Source organism: Folsomia candida, unplaced genomic scaffold (genome assembly GCF_002217175.1).
Source record: "Folsomia candida strain VU population unplaced genomic scaffold, ASM221717v1 Fcan01_Sc004, whole genome shotgun sequence".
NCBI lineage: Eukaryota > Metazoa > Arthropoda > Collembola > Entomobryomorpha > Isotomidae > Folsomia > Folsomia candida.
In genome coordinates, this window is record NW_019091196.1 from 11,637,563 (window position 1) to 11,655,955 (window position 18,393).

At 35.7% G+C, this 18,393-nt stretch overlaps 1 protein-coding gene across 2 annotated transcripts; it reads right to left on the reverse strand.

The window, feature by feature from the left end:
* Positions 1-184: 184 nt before the first annotated feature.
* On the reverse strand, positions 185-12,189 carry LOC110848425. 2 transcript variants are annotated; one of them, XM_035851504.1, is made up of 7 exons: positions 11,338-12,189; positions 5,434-5,566; positions 5,218-5,328; positions 3,702-3,839; positions 3,529-3,626; positions 3,016-3,187; positions 185-1,123 (listed from the first exon to the last, which is right to left on the reverse strand). In XM_035851504.1, the coding sequence occupies exons 1-7, from the start codon at positions 11,461-11,463 to the stop codon at positions 1,020-1,022; spliced, it is 882 nt and encodes a 293-aa protein (XP_035707397.1). In that variant the 5' UTR covers positions 11,464-12,189; the 3' UTR covers positions 185-1,019. The 2 variants fall into 2 exon arrangements, with proteins under 2 accessions (XP_035707397.1, XP_021951334.1); XM_022095642.2 differs by lacking the exon at positions 3,016-3,187 and adding an exon at positions 3,219-3,384 and having other exon boundaries at positions 11,338-12,159.
* Positions 12,190-18,393: the final 6,204 nt, after the last annotated feature.

The following is an 18,393-nucleotide window of genomic DNA, read 5'->3' on the forward strand; positions in this document are numbered from 1 at the left end:
TTATGCGGTTTATTTGTATTTTTTATTTACAACTAACTCTAATTGCACACTTTAACTAATTGGCAATAGATGATAAACTTGTAATGATGCAATAATATGAATGGACTTAAAATTACTTATAGACTGGAAATGCTTCAACATGATTATTGTGATGCTAAAAAAAATCCAACACTTTCTCCTCCGCTCGTCTCGTACATTGTATAAAACTTTTTACTCGCTTTACAGTTGACAGTCAATGTTACACGTTTTTATAAAATAAAATAAACGTATGATATGAATTACGATAAAAATTAAATTAGTCAACTATTTAACACGTCAGCAAAGTTAAAATGGATTGTCAAAATTATTGTCATCATTCTATTCTTATTCTTACACATAAATCATTGTCGTCTCATTTTGCATTATTATTATTCTGGCATAATACAGCAGTGGAGTAGTAAATGGAGAACTAAATAATAAGTAATTACCTGAAATATCATCATAACCGTAAGCTTATCTCTCGCCATTTACTTAGCGATCAAACATTTTCACATCGCTTAAAATACATACACGTTAAAATTACTAAAAACAGCTCAGATTCATATTCATACCACTAAATTATGAACGCTCTGTGTAATAAAATGACAGAATTGTGATGGTATAAGTAGACGGGGTAATAATAATATTAATGATAGAACCTCTTTTGTAATATAAAAAAAGGTTTGAAAAACACTCGGTAAAATCGTTCGTTAGTTCAGAATTGTATTTTTTTAAGATTAATGGAAAAGTGGGGAGGAGGAAATATTTTGCAATATTATTGGCTTGAGCTATATAACAGGTTGCTATTTACTTCATGTAATTTCCATGAATGAGCGTATCGATTCAAGTAAAGTACAATTTGTACATAATGCTGATTGTTTTCAATTTTTTTTGTTTTCTTTAAATTTTTGAAAATTCCAATTAATCATTTCTTTCTTGAATATTTTTGCCAAGTCATCATTTTAAATGCCAATTGTACGAAAATTGTTTCTCGATCCCTCTCAGTAGTTACTGTATTGTGGGTAAGAGTTTCCATATCCGTATCCGGGTGGATAAGCAGTTGCGTAACCGTATGCCGCATAGCCGGGTTGTTTTTGTGGATAAACTGCAACATTTAGTGGAATTAGTTGGTGTTCATTTCATCATAAAATTTTTCACAATTTTTGCAAAATTTGTACGCAAGCAAGTATCCTTTTCAGCGAGTTAGTTTTTCATTAATTTTAGTTTGAGGAAAAAATTGTCTTATTATTCAAGGAAATCGTTGATGCATATTCGAATATCTGTAATAACGTATTTCTTAAAAAAATGAAATGTTAAGGAAAACTATAGAAAGTTTAGCGATGATTTGTGCCACAAGTGGTGTGCAAATTACGCACCCTCACGTAGAGCGTATTCAGTGTTTGTAGCATAATTTGTCATTTTTAAATGACACCTTGTCCACCAGTGTTTAAACCCTAAATAACAACGAATTGCATGGTTTAAATGGAAATTAAATGACAACAAACACAGCACCATCACGATCTGTCTCTCTATCACTTTCCCTCGAAAGAACACTAACAAGTAAGTCTTCCACGGTTCGCATAATAATAATCTCAAAATCATAATTGCATTGCACACTTTTACATTTGCATTATATTCTTAGTTCAATGCCGAATAAGACAAGTAAGTACTTAGGAACATGTAAGATAACCAGTGTCAAAGAAAGTAATGATCGTGTAGTAGTAGCATCATATTTATCTGCATAATCCCATATTTGGGGCCTTTGCTATGTTTTATAAATCGACATGAAATTATAACCGCCTCGACATGTGTAATATATTTGAGGATGTGGCTACCTCATTTATTTTAAAATTAATAGAATTGGCTGTCTATAATCTTCCGGTAGTTAGTTAGCAAGCATAGTTTGTCTCTAAACACTGTGCTAGAATTTCATAAATGATCCGATACGAATTTTTCCATTATGAACAAGCCAGCCTTTCAAGACTCAATCAGCGATGACCATTTGAGATGACCATTTGAAGGTGAAAAGGGCGTATGCAAATATATTAATCAGAAAAGGTAGTAAATGTGCAAGTTGTTGGCTGTCCTACCTAATCTGTGTCGTCAATATTCACACAATTTGCATACTGCGAAATGAAATAAACTTGCGTAATATTGGATGCACGGAAACATTTCAATTGATCTGGGTGCCTGTGATAATTTATTTAGTTTACAGTTTGATTTTTGTGGATTAAGTCCACTCTGTGACCTTCATTTTGATGCACAAACATCTCAAATTTCAGGTATACTTATTTCATGTTTTACATAAAGGAGGTGGGTGGGTGGTAAATTGCAAGAAGTGGTGGTACTACTTAAGAGAGTGGTGGTCACCCAAAAAATTTTGGTTTTTAAGCCCAGCTTCACTCACTGCAAGTAATTTGTGCTCTTGTTATTTTCTTTCACTTGTAAACTCAAGGTGATCAAGTATTGTGTTGCACAGAGAGATGAATGTCTTCTTAAAACAATGATTAAACTTGCAATTCATGGTCAATTTGGTGAGCAATTGGTGCACCTGCATTCAATTCAAAGTTCGGATTTTTTTTTGAAATAACAATAATCACGCGGTTCGCAATCACACAATTTTCGAAGCTAATGCTAATTTTATGAATGAAAAATGCTAATATTATGGTTTAATGGAGGATAATAAGTATATGGTTGGTGGTGACTTTGAAAATAAGACATAATAATTTGGAAACACATAAATAACAGTAGATCATTCATAACTTGCGACACGGATTAGACTTTCTGCTGCTGAAAATTCCTTGTTTTTTGCCGAGCGAGATTTTCATTGAGCAATAAATAAAGCCACATTTTCTCGTTAATAATGTAAAGCAATTGTTTTTTTGGGTAAGAGAGATGTTAGTGTCGCTTGGATTACAGGATTTTTTAGTAGTTTTTGAAAGCACGATTTTTGGATTAATGCTAGATTAGTAATGTTAATAAGTTTGTAATTAGTACCCGGCATTAAGTAGTGCATGTGTTGGCTCTCGGGGTAGCCAAGGCCGGCCTCGCCACGGAGACATACCGCGGCGCCCGAAAACAATAACGCCGCCACCAATGACCAACCCACACCAATCCAAGCGAGTACATAACTCCAGTCGTATGACCACACTGAAGACGCCTTCAAAGCCTGCGGTAAGACAAAATATTAATCAAATCACCTGTCATCAAATACTGCGATTGCGACGCCACGAGCTCATCACGCTCTCGGGACAGACACGTCGCTGCCCCGGCGAAGAGGACGGCGGATATTAAACTAAATCCGACAGAGACCCAGGACACGTAGAAGGACCAATCGAAGCTGTACTGTGATTCTAGCTTGAGCGACTATGGGTCATAGTCGAAGAGATAAAATTAGTTCAAATTATGGTTCATTTGGTTTTGTGAAGGATTTTTATGATTAAATATTTTATGATGTATTGATTGATGGCAATTTTTCTGTGTAGGTGTTGTTTTATCATAATTAATTACCTGAGGCCAGTCCTTGAAATATTCGGATCCACTAAGCTTCTCAGTTTCATAATACTCGACCCCGTGCCACAGTCCCATTCCGCCTGCGCTGAATAAACCTAAAAGAACAGCCAGCATTACATTTGAAACAGTGATATTTCATGCTAGATAATTAATTATAAAGAATTTATTACATGTGAGCAACATCAGAATCGCAGTGGCAGTAATATTTCCCGAAGATCTTCTCCAACAACCAGCAACTCCCGTCCAGAAGGCGATGAACACAAAGAAAAATGCGAGAATGAACAAGGCAATTGCGCTCCGTCCCATATCTGGAAATTCATTAAGAAGAAGCCAAACATTTTAAAACGCGTATGAAATTTGTAGCGTTGATTTCATGCATATTTCTAATTTACAGTAGAATTTATTTTGTTGCAGGATATCAAATCGTGTTTACTAAAATGCATACATAAATTCTGTACCACTTTTCCAGGCTTGATTATAATTCCGTGCAGCCTCGGATTTTGCCTCAATGAATCATTTTATTCCGTGTTTTCATGCAGACGCATTTCGAAGGACGTAACGTATTTAACGAAACGCAAGGTGGATTTGATCACCCTCCTCGTAATAAAAAAAATTAATTTTTTATTACTTAACCCGCATACTAAACATCTGCTGTTTCCTACAGCCTTTTTTTCCTCGAGTTGTTCGTTCCCAGCCAACTCCTTACTTTTATTTTATGTATGGGCGCTCATCATCAGAAGTGACGATGTGAATACTTTGGCTGCTTCTTTTATTCATCAGCTCAGCAAATGTATTAGGTTTTGGTAAAATCAGATTCAAAATTCCTGTTTGCTTGAGTCATTTCTTCTGTTCAGTTATGCATCATCAACTTTTAATTCACACACCAATGCCAAACAAACCCACGGAAGAAGACTCGATCAAATGGTAATCATCACAGGTACATACGCTAGAAATATGTATAGCCATGAATAAAAGAAATATATGGAGGTATGTAAAAGTGCATAGTGCAGCTACCTATTGTATGGCATAATAAATATGTATGGTTCAAATTACCATTATGCTTTATGTTTTAAATTAAATTACTATTTGATAGTGCAGCATACAGTTACTTCGTTTGCTTAAAATTGTCGTTAGATTGTTCCATATACGCAGACCTGGTCCTTTCAGGTAATAATCTACCTGTACCCGAGAGGAGATTTGTAAAATTTCACTTTTCTTTCATCTCAAGAAAACTAGGGTTAAATCCCAACTTCGAATTCAGCTACCGTCAAGTTTAAGTAGCCCGTCGTCGTCATTCAAGTATGAGAACCAGTATCTTCTAATATAATGATAATGCATCGCTTTATGGCATCAATTCACCGTGCCAAGTCAACCCGACGTTGGCAACATCAAGTAGTAAGTAACATAACGGGAGTTGTCTTTGTACGGTTACAAATTCAACAGAGATGCATAATTTGACTGACTTGTAATACGATTTATACGCCGGGGAGACGGTTCATTTGACGCTACAATCGAATCAAAGAATTCAAAGTGCGACGATTCACCTGCTGACTGACTGCACAATGAAATAATTTGAATATTCGGTCACTGCCAAATTCTAAATGTGCTAATGAAGTACACATTTGGGCCAGAAATTCACATGACCTGAGCACATACGGTAAATAAAATTTGGAATTTTCTACTTACGCAGTCTGTTCATTTGATCCGGGGTAAAATCGGCCGTGACATTGTCCTCGTCAGGAATGAAATAGTCAATGTTCATGCAGTACGTTTCCACTGGTGAGAGGTATAAAGCCACTGAAATTCCAAATACATGAGAAACATTTTAGATTTTCAAACAGACTTGTGAAAGAATGCACACGGCTTAAAAAACGTGGGCAAACAAAGGAAAATCTTGCGTACCTTTGCTCGACGATGGCCGTTCCGGAGTGGGGAAGCACACTCTGAAGAGACCCTTCGTCCTCGTAAAGTAGAGAGGATTGTCTTGTAAGTCATCTGGGTTATCTATGGATGAAGGGTCATTTTGTACTCGCTCCTGCAAAGGTAAAAAAAATCTGTGATAAAATGCACTGCGTTTTTTGAAGTGACAGAAACAGAATATCTTTCTTTCTTTTTTAAGTATGCACATATATAAATCAAAGTCAGACTTGATTCGAGACATGAATAAAAAGATTTAAAAGTTGTGTGGTGGTGGTATAAATTCTAGGTCACACCGTGTCCACGGGCCATTCAATTCACCACCAACTTATGGAGGGCTTTTACTACCTTCCTTCTTATTAATAATAGCAACACTCTCAATTTTCCACCCTATAACCTACGTTCACATTTTTCTGATTGCACCTCAAGAAGGGGAATCTACAGGTAGGATTTATATACATTTGAGGACACGGCGATGAACCCTTTTGCCTCCTCGATTCGATGGTGGGGTGCCAGGCACTTAATGACAATGGCAATCAACACGTTCACATTTGGTTGGTGTGAAGAAAAAAAGTTATTTTCGTTCATGTGGATGGAACCCAATTATGGAAGCCAAACTGCACTTTTGGTTTGTCATGGTTTAGAATTTTCTTAAAGTTCCACTCCACTGACATCGTGACGTGCTGGAGTGGAGACAATAATCGTAGATACAAAGTAGAGTCTGGACCTGATCTCAAGGGTTTGGATGGATTGAAGTACCAAAACTTTAAGGTTTTGTTGCAGCCGGATATTATTATTGCATACAATTCAAAGTAAACTGGCCCACAAGGACGTTTTTACATCCTTGTTCTTTTCCAGCGCTTGGGAAAATAAAAGATTTCTTCGGTTAGTTCCGCATTTCTAAGCGGAAAATTTTCGAAATCCAACTCTGGTTTGTTAAAGGATGCTGCTATTCTTATGGTGTGGTCGGTAACTGCTTTTAGTGTTTTTTAACTATGTAGAATCTGCTCGCATGTATGAAGCTTGTCACATTTTAGAGGTTTTCCTCTGATGGATTACTTTACCAACCTTCTAGAGCGATTCTCACTGACACGAAGGCTTAATAACTTTGTGGTTGCATAACAGCTTGAAATCTTCACTGGTGCAGAAAGTTTTAAAACCAATGAAGCGTATTTATAAGACTTTAAGTAAGTTTCAATGTGAAAAGTAGTTATGAAGCAGCATCATCTTTAATCTTCAAAAGTTAATTTCACAAATTTACTTATGTGTAGATATGGAAGGCCGAAATATATTATTTCAATGACACTTTATCTTCAACTAATTTAAGTTGGAGGCTAAATAGAAAATCGAATAATGTTTGCAGCGTAACATTTACATTTTATTGGATGGGACTTCAAATTTCTTGCAAAAACATTGTACAAATAAAATGAGCCAAACCTCGGTGGGTGGTTGAAGCAGATTTCTCTATTCTCGTGATTTTCTCTCAATTCTTTTGTATCATCTTTTATTTTAATGTAATTTAGTGAAAAGGACATTTTTTTACAGAAAAAGAAAAATGGTCTCATGATTCGGTATTCAATGGGAGTGAAGTGAACCGATTCCTTGACTCGAGACAATTCAGGTCCACCAAATGTCGCCTTAATCGCCTAACAAACTCAAAAACGAAGTGTGACACTGCTAAAATTTTCATGTTTGTTGGCTGGCACGAGGACATGTTGAACAAAATGTTTCCAAATTGTGTGTGAGGAGGAGGATGAACCTACGTCTTTTTCGTAAAGGAAAAGTGGAAAAGTCGGAAATTCAAAGTTTCCTTCTCTCATGGCGTGGGCAGTTTTACCAACCAATTTATTTATGACACGTGATCCTCCACCCAGGGACGTTTACATTGTTGCGTTTTCCAAACAATATTATTCCCACAGTTTCTCTATGCGTTTAGAAATTTTAAAAACGTGTGGATAAAAGGAGAAATAGTAAACTTGAAAAACCATATTTTTTCAACCCACACTGATTAATCTCAGTGTACCGTGACATGGTCAGACCACAGCAGACGAGAGGAGTTACAGGAATACATGTTCCAACCTCTTTGGCTTTATTTCGATTAAAATACTGCATCCAACTCCCTTTCATCCGCAAAACCGTGATTAATTACGCCTATTTTTACTTTTAATTTCCACTCTCCTCCATCCACACAATGAAAAAATACAATACAGCTTGTTATTTATTTATGCATTTATGACGCTCCATAATTAATTAATAATAAGATGCAAACAAGATTCTTCTTCTTTTATAGTTTTCTCTTATTTAACCCTGCATCCGCGACAATGCTAGTTTATTTATTAACGTTTCAGAAATGGTAATTGCCAATACTGCCCCAAATCTTTGTTCAATGTTGAAAAATCCCACGCCCAAAATGTTCACAACGCTTTTCAAATAAGTCCTTGCCCAGAGGGCTGTGCGAGGGTTTGAATGAATAATAATTTGAAAGGTGGATATTTGCTGTCGGCCGCTATGTAGTTAAGTATTTAGTTGATAAACCAAACCACAAGACAGCCTACATTCGCCAAATTGCTGCAAGAGAAGAGTCTGTCAAAATGCGATTTTATCTGGGCAGCATTTTATTCAATAGAATTTTAAAAATTGACCAAATTAGTCGGGATGGAACAAACTAAGAAGATAATGACTTCTGTTACAGTAAATACACGATGTATGTGTACTAAATTAGATGATCGTTACCATATTTGGTACTTAACCGATTACAGGATCAAAGTGATTCACTCGGTGCAACGGTGAGCATTAATTTTAGACTGTGGCAAATTAGAATATGCAGAATGCGTACGGATCTCATATCCGGATTGTCGATCTAAACATAAACTAACTGAAATATCTATTTAAATAATGGATAGAACACACCTTCTAATTGCTCGCATTGGAGGGAGCAACAAAAAGCCGTGATTTTCCGCTGGTTTAATCTGACTCATGCAAATAAAGGAGCAATACTTGCTTGCCTCTAGTCTTTTAGCTGCTTACGTAAAGCAGCGACACTTTGATTGGTATTAATGTCATTGTGTAAAATTTACCGTTTGTTTACAACCACTGACAAAGATCACCAGTTTTAAAAGAGATGCTAAATCGTTACCTGAGAGCTGAGAGACAAGTTAAAATCTTTCACTCAGCTTGAATTAAGACAAACCTTTAACATATCTAGAAGGCAGCTTTATTTAACACGACGACGGTGAAATGAAGAAAGAATCATCATCATCTTCACTTCCACCATGAGATGATGGATTTTCGGTCCGTGGAGGACTCTAAAATGGTTGCCTGTCTTGTTGTATGTAACTGTTTTTCGTAGTGAATTTCACGGGAGGCCACTTATTCACATTAGGAGTAGGTTCGTACCTAAATACGTTATGCTTTAGGTGAGAAACGGTTTCATCTCAATTTTCAATTTCGTACCATCCATCCATCCACTTAAATAGCGCAAATTTGTACGAGGAAAAATGACTTGGCGGAGTTTCCTCTTCTTCTGAAGCGAAATTTATTTGATGTAATAATCAAAGCGTGATTTTTTGGGGATAAGAAATAGTCGACATGCGAAATGCAGTTTTGATAGTTGCAGCATCAAATATCTTCCTCTGTGCTCAATAAAACTTTATTGTTTAACCATTGCATGTGTTTAAATGTTATTTAATTGGCGATGCCGTGATAGATAGTGGACAACACAAAGTCGCGATGCATCCTCTTAAATTGGCATGAATTTGCAACATTTTTTGCAACGTTTTGCTGCAGATACTGGCTGCATGCATTCACACACTGGTTTAAACCGGTAATAAACTAACTAATTTTTTATTGTGTGTATGTGACCATGTAAAAATAGTCTAAATTAAAATAGGCAAAGTACTAACTAATGAACATACATAAAATACGCTGGAATAACAATCTAAATACTCACCCGGACAAAAATTGTTCAAGCAGAATATATAAAACGGCACTGATAACGATCTGATCAATTTTACTTTCATTTTGAACTTCTTGCCATACGAGTGTAATTACCATTGACACAATTATTTGCAGTTTATGTATGTATCTACTTCAGCGCAAACATGGTTATGCTCAGCTGCATAAAGAACTACCGGTTGTGTCAGGAAATAGTGAAATGCAAAATGTGTGAACTATTCTCAGCATTCATTTCTTTAATTAATCATTAACAAACTTATCCTATCTGAACTGAACCACTGGTTGAGAAACAATTATACGTATCACAAACATCATCGGCGATGGTGGGAGTGTCACTTAAATTGTGTGCACGTACGTATATATATATTATTCACTTTTACTATTTAGTTAAGAAAACCAACTCTGATATCATGCCGCAGATAAAAAACAGCACTTACTTGAGTCTGCGTCTGCTGTTACAAAAAGTAAGCCAAAAATAACATAAAATAAATTTGAATGAGTAATTAGCACTCTTGGCTGAAGAAACTATAAAAAATCTCTTTGCCATTAAGATTTGAGTGTCGCTTGGCTGTCAATTCCACCCACACTCTTCTTTTTCGCCTCTCCATTAAAAACGAGAGTATGTATGACGAAGGATGACAAAATGAAATGAAGTGGTTTGCAATTAAGCAATAAGCCAACTATTCCTATTCACCTCGGTTAAAGTAAGTGACAAATTAAACAAAATGAGATGAATTCGGATGATTATACAACAAGTAAATTGTCAAAGAAATTATTCTGGTTGAGATTTACGATTGAAAGGGAAAGAGAAACCGGATGGGATATTTATGTGCGTGGCGTGGATTCAATACCGCTTTTACAATTGGTTAGATAATAAAAACTAATTTAATTGCTACTTTATTTTACCAATAAATAAATTCGGCAAGCTATACTTATCCAAAATAATGATACACTTTGTTGTCCCAATATGTCCAAAGGATCGCCTCCTTTAAATTTTTACATGCATGTATGTGGCCACTAGAAATTTCTCTTATTACGTTCTTCTCATACAATCAAATCATCGATGGTAATAATTTCGTGAAGACGCTGACACAACCATAAGTTAATCGAGAATCGCATTGTTTTGATACTCACGAATCAGCTCTTTCTTATTAATAATTGCAGCATGAAGTCACTCCTGTGGTTGGTGATTTCAGCCAGTATTAACCAATTGGCCGACGAATTTATCATCCACCATGTACGTACACTCTGCACAAATGAATAGCTTCCATATATGTGATTGATGCATGCATGACATTGTTTAATATTTGTTCATTCTTCCTCCTATCAATAATGGGTATAGATAGATTTTCGAAACGGATTTAAAAAATAATTTCAACTCATGAATGATAGTGTTATATCGACATCCTTATCGACATTCATTCATATCGTATCGACATGATATTATTATTATGGAATGGATGGTGTTTGACAGGTTTACTTCTTTTGACGTGCTTTACTTACTCTACTCATTTGTGGATGTGTGTGTATGTACCAGATTTGAAATCTCGTTTGTTTCTCTATGTACATCATGTCCATCTTTTAACAATGGAATTATTGCATTGCATTGGATTGCAACTTCTCGTACTGCACGCTCCATCAGTTGGGGCATGCATTTTTTTAGTTGGACCAATCGGATCATTAAAATAATTGGGTCAAATAAAAACTAAAGTCAGATCCAATTAGGGGTTCGTTCCTTATTTATTGTGTGTCGATTGCAAAATGCGTGCAATTTTTTTTATAAGTATTTGTAGTAATTAGTCAGATGAGGTGCGAATTTGTTACAATTTATTTATGATTATTGAGAGGTATCACTTTTTTATTATTATTTGGATCATGTCGCGTTAAGGAAAAAGTTGTATGAATATTTGGGAAGAGAATTTTTGCATGCTTTACCTTAATTTTATTCCTTCTGACATCAATACGGATCCAATTATCGGTGGAGAACGAAATAGCCAATAGTGCAACGGAGATTACCGCAGCAATCGTGGCTAAACTTAAGGTCACAGCGGAACACGGCATTTTATTATAATAAATTTATTTACGTGTAAAAATAAATAGCTTCCCGTTTCTTTCAAGTATGGGACCCTTTAATTAAATCCACACTTTGTGACCAACTCAACAACTATTACACACTCGCACTCAACAAACTCACAAACCAGAGCAGGATCAACGGAAGAAGGAGTCGAAACAAAAGACAAAAGACACGATTATTTCCACTCAGCACTTGTCAATGTCCTCCATATGCAAATTATTTTCGTAAATTTCTTCTTATAATTTCCAGGAATTTAACACTTTTTTGCGAAAGATCATTGATTTACTATTACAAACTAGTAGTCGAATCAGTCCACTCCGTTTGGGTCTCTCCTCTCATGAACTCGCTTGTCCTCCTGACTTTTCGATATTTGTTTGTACCTATAGCCCATGCAACTAATTGGTAATCGTAGTAATACTTAAGTACTGTAAGCACGTAATTCAATTTTGATTCCTGAACCGAGAGAGTCCAACCAAACCAACGGAGCAGGTTTGGCGTTTCAACCGATGTCGATAATCAAGTCTTGAATTTGAATTGTGGATAGGAGAAGAAGGAATAATGTTGACTTGACCTCAGCCAGAGCGGTTAGTTGACTAACTAACCAACTACATATACTTGAGATGTATGTATGTACACGGGATGGAATGCTTAAGTTTTACGGAAGAGAATATACAAGCACAACTATACGAACGCAGTACATTTACTTCTTGTCAGGTGTGTGTTGTTGGGTTGGTTATATTATTATTGTGAGATCTTTTAGGCAACAACATTGTCTTGTTGCTGCTTAAAAGAAGGTATGCCAAGCCAGCAACAAGTCACAGGTAAGCCAGGTAAAGGTAAGCATGATGGCAGTCTTATAAGCTGCAGTTACCATCCAATCCACCATCCACATTTTAGCTGCTTAGATATTTCTTTGAATTTTTTCTACCTCGCCTACCTTCCTTCCCATCATGATCCAATCCTCAACCTTCTTTAGTCTGTGTGTGCCTTTGATTTAAATTTAAGCCCTACCTTGACAAGGTAAAACGAGTAGGATAGCATTTGAATCTATGAGGTAGAATTCCTTCCTACGCTCGTAATGATACAGCCAAAAACTTGGTTGGGTTCCACAAAGACGTTGTCGACGAAAGACGACGATGACGACGACGACGGCGACGAGGGTAAAGAAATGAATGCACTTCTCCCGAGAGGAATAATACGTATAAACCTTTGGGTTAATGCTACATGCACAGGGTAAAAATGCTACCGGCTAAATAAATGAATCCTATGCATATTCACATTGAATTCTACAGGTTTTTCTTGACTAGATTGAAATGCAGGGATACAATAATGATGATGATGATGATTGAATATGTGTATGTATAAAGTCCGGGTTGGTTGTCTTTATTATGCAAAAAGTATCATCAACACAGAGAGAATTTTGTGCTACGAAAATAATTTTCTTTCATTTCTGCATGCTCGTTATATCTCTACTATTGTAATAAACAGTAAATAAATACAAAATATGAGCAACAGGTATGTGCTTACATACGTAGGCACAGGCTACCCGTGTTGTGCAGTAGCTGTAAATGCTTTTTGTACAGATTTTGTACAAGCCAGGGAGAGAAGATGAAGATGAGAAAATGAAGGTAAAACTGAGGAGTGGAAAGAAGAATGTCAATTATTATTACAGCTCCCATTTGCTAATTGCAAACGGAGGAAGAAGACAGAATTTTATAAAATGTTGGATTCATGTAAGAGTAATTTGTGTACCGGAATTTCTAATGAAACATATTTACAGCTAGTAAATAAGCATAACATTACATCGTTTACATAGTTTGTGGACGAAATACGATCCGTGTGGATGAGCCGCAATCAAAATTCTTTACAATTTCATTGTTATTACAAGCAAACATAACAACATTTGTAACATTATAGCTTTCGTTAGTTAGTGAAAAGCCGGTGGGGTCCTTTCCGGGCTCCAGTCTCGTCATCATCATAATCAGCCATCCGTCGCCAGCTACATAATTTCTTGTTCCTTTTTCTATTGAAAGAAGGAGGAAGACGAAGTGAGAATTTGCGTCTGTCGGCCTCTTATTATTATTCCTTTCCCCAGGGAGGTAAGAATTAAATGGGGATGGGTGTGTATTTCGAATTAGTATTCTGTACGGTAAGGCACTCAATACAAAGCAATTCTCATCTTCTGCTGCTGCATGACATGAGATTCGTCTTCGCAGAGAGAGGATCGCACCATACTGAGAAAATTGAGGTTGCATGTTGGAATTTACGGTAATGAGTTTCTGGATTAAAAATCCGTGACACATTTCTCGTCGCAACTAATAAAAGTGCATAAGCGGAGAGAGGAATTTGGAGTTTAAAATTATTCATTCCTATGAAATTTTACCTCCCAGATATCGCATTCGTGTAGTATTTAACATAATCCGGGTGGAATTTATTAAGCACACTGCTAAAAATCTGGTAGAGTCACAAATATGCGTTCCGCACTGATATTGATTTGGTAATAATTTCCTACCAGATTGATGTAGTAGTTTTGTTTCTGGGTGGTAAATTTTTCATTACCGCAACATTACTAAACGGTAATGCCAGTTATCTATTACCGTGGCGGTAGTCATGTATTGATTTAATACCAGTTTTCTAAGAGTGTATTCTTACAAATTAAACCTGATACATTTATCGGCCTGTTACAACACAAATATTTCCCTTCACTTGAATGAGCTTGGACATTTATTGAACTGACAGAGGACTACGATATGTAGAATAGAGTCTTAATTTTAAGTTATACCGTCCTGCCCCATCATCAGTGTAAATGATTCCATGAAGTAAAAAAAGCTATATTTAAACTTTCTGCAACGTCATCTTTGAACGATTATGATTACGGATAATCGAGAGATCATGAATATAAATTGTGATTAAATAATAAAAAAGAAGGTGGAGAAACTTAATTTTTTTCTTCGAGAAATAAGATTGATTACAAAAGCAATTGTGTGACTTTGCTAACAAGCATTATACTAAATTGTGTGTAAAAAATTTATTTATTCGATTGGGGTTTCTCAACTTTTTGTAAACAATTTATATGCTCGAAAACTAAATGCGTACCTATCTACAAAAGGAAATTGTATTCGTAATAAATTAATGATAAAGTATACGCAAAGTGTGTTTAATACAAGAGTATCTCAAAAAACGCTATTTGATATTTCATCTGAATAGTAATTGCCTTTGTTCAATTCATTTGACTAACTTTACTTGATTCTTCACAATAAAACCAGGTTTTTAAGGGATGAACACCTTTACCTTTTATTTGATAACTTTCCAAAACCACATTTTTCTACGTGGCTTTGAGATTGAGAGACTTGTCCTCTTCAACGAATCCTGCGTTGGGTGCGATGGTCCACACGGATAGCAGTGCATGCACGTAAGAAAAATCTTAATTCTTGATCTGATCTAGGTCTCACGAACTTGAGCGTACATAAAATAACTAACAATAAGTAAGTACATACGACTGACTGCCTGCCTGTACCGTCGAAAATCTATTCAACCAAAAGGGCGTAGGTAATTATGAAAAAAAGTAGTAGTAAACGCAACGTTTACTTACCGATCGTATGGATTATTAAGGCATTTTATTTTACATGCATTGGACAAGCGACTATGTAGATTGAATAATGCTGTATTTATTTGTAAAGATGAAGAAACTTGCCCATTCATTAAGAAAAATTGTACATACATACCTACCCCAATCTTATTATTTAGGAATTGTATGTACGAAAGATGAGAGAAAGAACCACTTAATAAAACCCACGAGGTCGGTTTATACATAATTGTGGCATACTTTTGCTTGACTTGGCTGCTACTACAGTAGACAACGGCGACTGTTTGTTGGACAGTTTAATTTTTCTTATAATACTTGACCATTGAGAGAATCTATGTATTTCAATCACGGACGGACTGAGTGACATTATTGACAACCTGAAAAATATTATTGAGCGCATCGTCCTATAGCCGCATCCCATACAAAGTTAGTTAGATCTCTATCATAAATTCAATTAATTTCGTCCCTTTGTCCATCCTGTGCTTGCTCTGTCATCAATTTTTATTATTATTTTGCGATCAGATGCACCTGTGACGCGTTAGTAAAGGTTTGTAACAGATTAATAAAATTGCACCCAACTCTCATCGATGTATATAAATAAATACAATAGTGCATCAAGTTTCAATGTAGTAAAGCTGCATTTTGCAACAATAGTATACAAGCTTAATTGCTTGACACTGCATTCTTTTACGTACTACAAGACACTTATTTTTAGTTATTGTGATGATGATCATGGTTAAACATGCATTTACAGACGGAGACATTGGTCCATCATCCTCTAGATGACTGTCTGTATCTTAAAAAAGTAGGCAAGAATCGAATGCTGGTTGTTTTCTTTACTTGACTTAGCACGGACTTGGATAATTTAAAATTTGGTCAAGAGAAAGGCTTGAGTAAACATGATAACAATGGAATGAAATGCAAGTAAGTCTGGCTAAGGAGAGAAGTTGGTAAATAAACTAAACGACGAAACTATTGCAATACAATTCTTCTACTCCTTCTCGTAAGTAAGTCAAGATTTCGATATAAACTTCTAGTCGGTCGGTCGGTTCGACTTGGACGCAATGAAATAAAATCTTGCTTTGCTAGTAAATAGTGATTAGTAAAATTCTCTGTTTATGCTCGTTGTAAAAAAAGAGCTAACTTTTTTTTATTACAATGACTGATACAAACCTTACGATATTTATTGCAGCCTTTACCATATATCTTTCCGCTGTTGCGTTAAAAAGTAAAGTGAGTGACATAAAAATGCTTTATGTTGACAAATATCATGAACGAATAAGTGAGTACAAAATCGAAAATGCACACTTTTTGTTACGACAGAACGGCATAGTGGTAGTAGCCAGTCGTCTTTAACAAGGTAGCTGTGTAGCTAGCTAAACGAGGCAGGCTATAGCAATTAAGAATTAGACCTGGTTTAGATGACTGAAAAACTGGTTAAAAAATTTGGCCTAAATCGCGACGAGCAGATTTGTCTGGTCGATCACAATTTTTGCAAATTCCTAATATTCTCCTGTGCTGCGTATGCATTAGATAAATCTCTCCCGTAATTTTAATTTAGTCGACACACAACACAAATTGAATTGAGTGAATATTTTATAAGGTTTTTTTTACTGAATAATTACCAAACTTTCGACATGATTATGAAATTAATTATAATACTTGAGGCAACAAGGAATTGTTTAATCAACGAGCAAATCCATATGCGTATGTATAATGTGCCCACATTTTTTCACCTGAATGTTTGCAACCTGCATGAATATGTAGCAGCAGCATCTTTTATTACATCTCATTGTTGGGTAATTTCTGTGCTGTCCCAATATGTCATCAATCTTATTTCAGTTCACTTCTAGGTAGATATATCCACACGTAAATGATAATATGCACCTGACAAAAAAATGCGATACAACAATTTGAGTACATAATTTAGAAATATTTGATCTTGGTTGGGCTGACGTGCCAAAAAAATTTATCACACTTCACACTTGTCTTCTCCCCTGTGTATTAAGTCATTCAGAGACTATGCATCTCATTATTGTCCGAATATCAGCAGAATATCTTCAATAATATGCATGCATGTACACGTCGTTGACCGCTACAAATACTTGCTAATACATCAACACGCATGCATGCAGTGATATTCAAATGAATTATACATCATCATCCATCCATCCATCCGACTTATTAATTGTCCGAAAGCACAGAGCACAACAAACTGAATTTATAATCTAGTAAAGTCGATGAACGATAGCAGCCAGCCAGGACGAAAAAGAGGAGAATGTGAGACAGGTGCTGCGTTGGTTGCTGCAGAGCCATTTAGCACATGTTTAATCTCATCATTATCACCACATCCGTCAATCCATTTCATACGGGACTCGTATGAAAAAGTACACTCTATATGTCAATTGGACACATTGTTTTATTTTGGTGTGCAGTTTGACAAGAGAATCCAAATGAGCGAATGGTTACGTACCTAAAACTGAATATAAAATGCATGCAAGTAAACATATGTGTGGCTTGGCCAAGCCCATAAAAAACTTCGTTATAAGGTCAGTGTTAAATTATGCTCAAGTTTTAGTGGTACTATAAACATGCCTAAACAGATTTCATTCATGAAAAAATTCCGGGCACAGACAACTGTGCAACAGGTCACAATATTTACATGTATTGAATTGGTGTAAACCCATAAATTGCTACTACTACTTAAGCAATTGAGATTTGCAGAATATAATAAATATCGAGTTCTTTTTTTGTGAAATTGCTCGTTATGATAATTACTTATGTTCTGCAACAATATTATTGCTGATTATGTATCTTTTCACTTATTTTTGTACCATGCATTCTGCCGTCACTCCCTTATTTTATTATGAGTTATTTTGGAATATATGTAACACAATGCATGAGCTGAATGGAATTATTTCGCATCAGGCAGCAGCAGCAGTTAGTTAAATTACAATTAGTTATTTCATGTGTTTTGTATCGTCGCGTGGTGGTCATGAAACGGCCAACACCCAAGACACGATTTTTGGAATTGTCGACCCATAAACATGGCCCAAGATGATAAATTGGCATGTAGAACATTATTGCGTTTCACTGTATAGAGATTCTAGATAATGCGACATTTAAGTTGTGCTTGTGTACAACCAAAGCGTCTCAAAAAATGAGTTACTGAACCCATATGCAATCGTGAAATAATCGTAATTCACAACTTTCAAGCCCTTCAACTTCAAAATGAGCGTATACAAATGAACAATTAATCATACCACAATTTACGTCAAGTAATTATAATTTTAGCCAGAGTGAACATACGTACAATTTTATTTTGCATGTT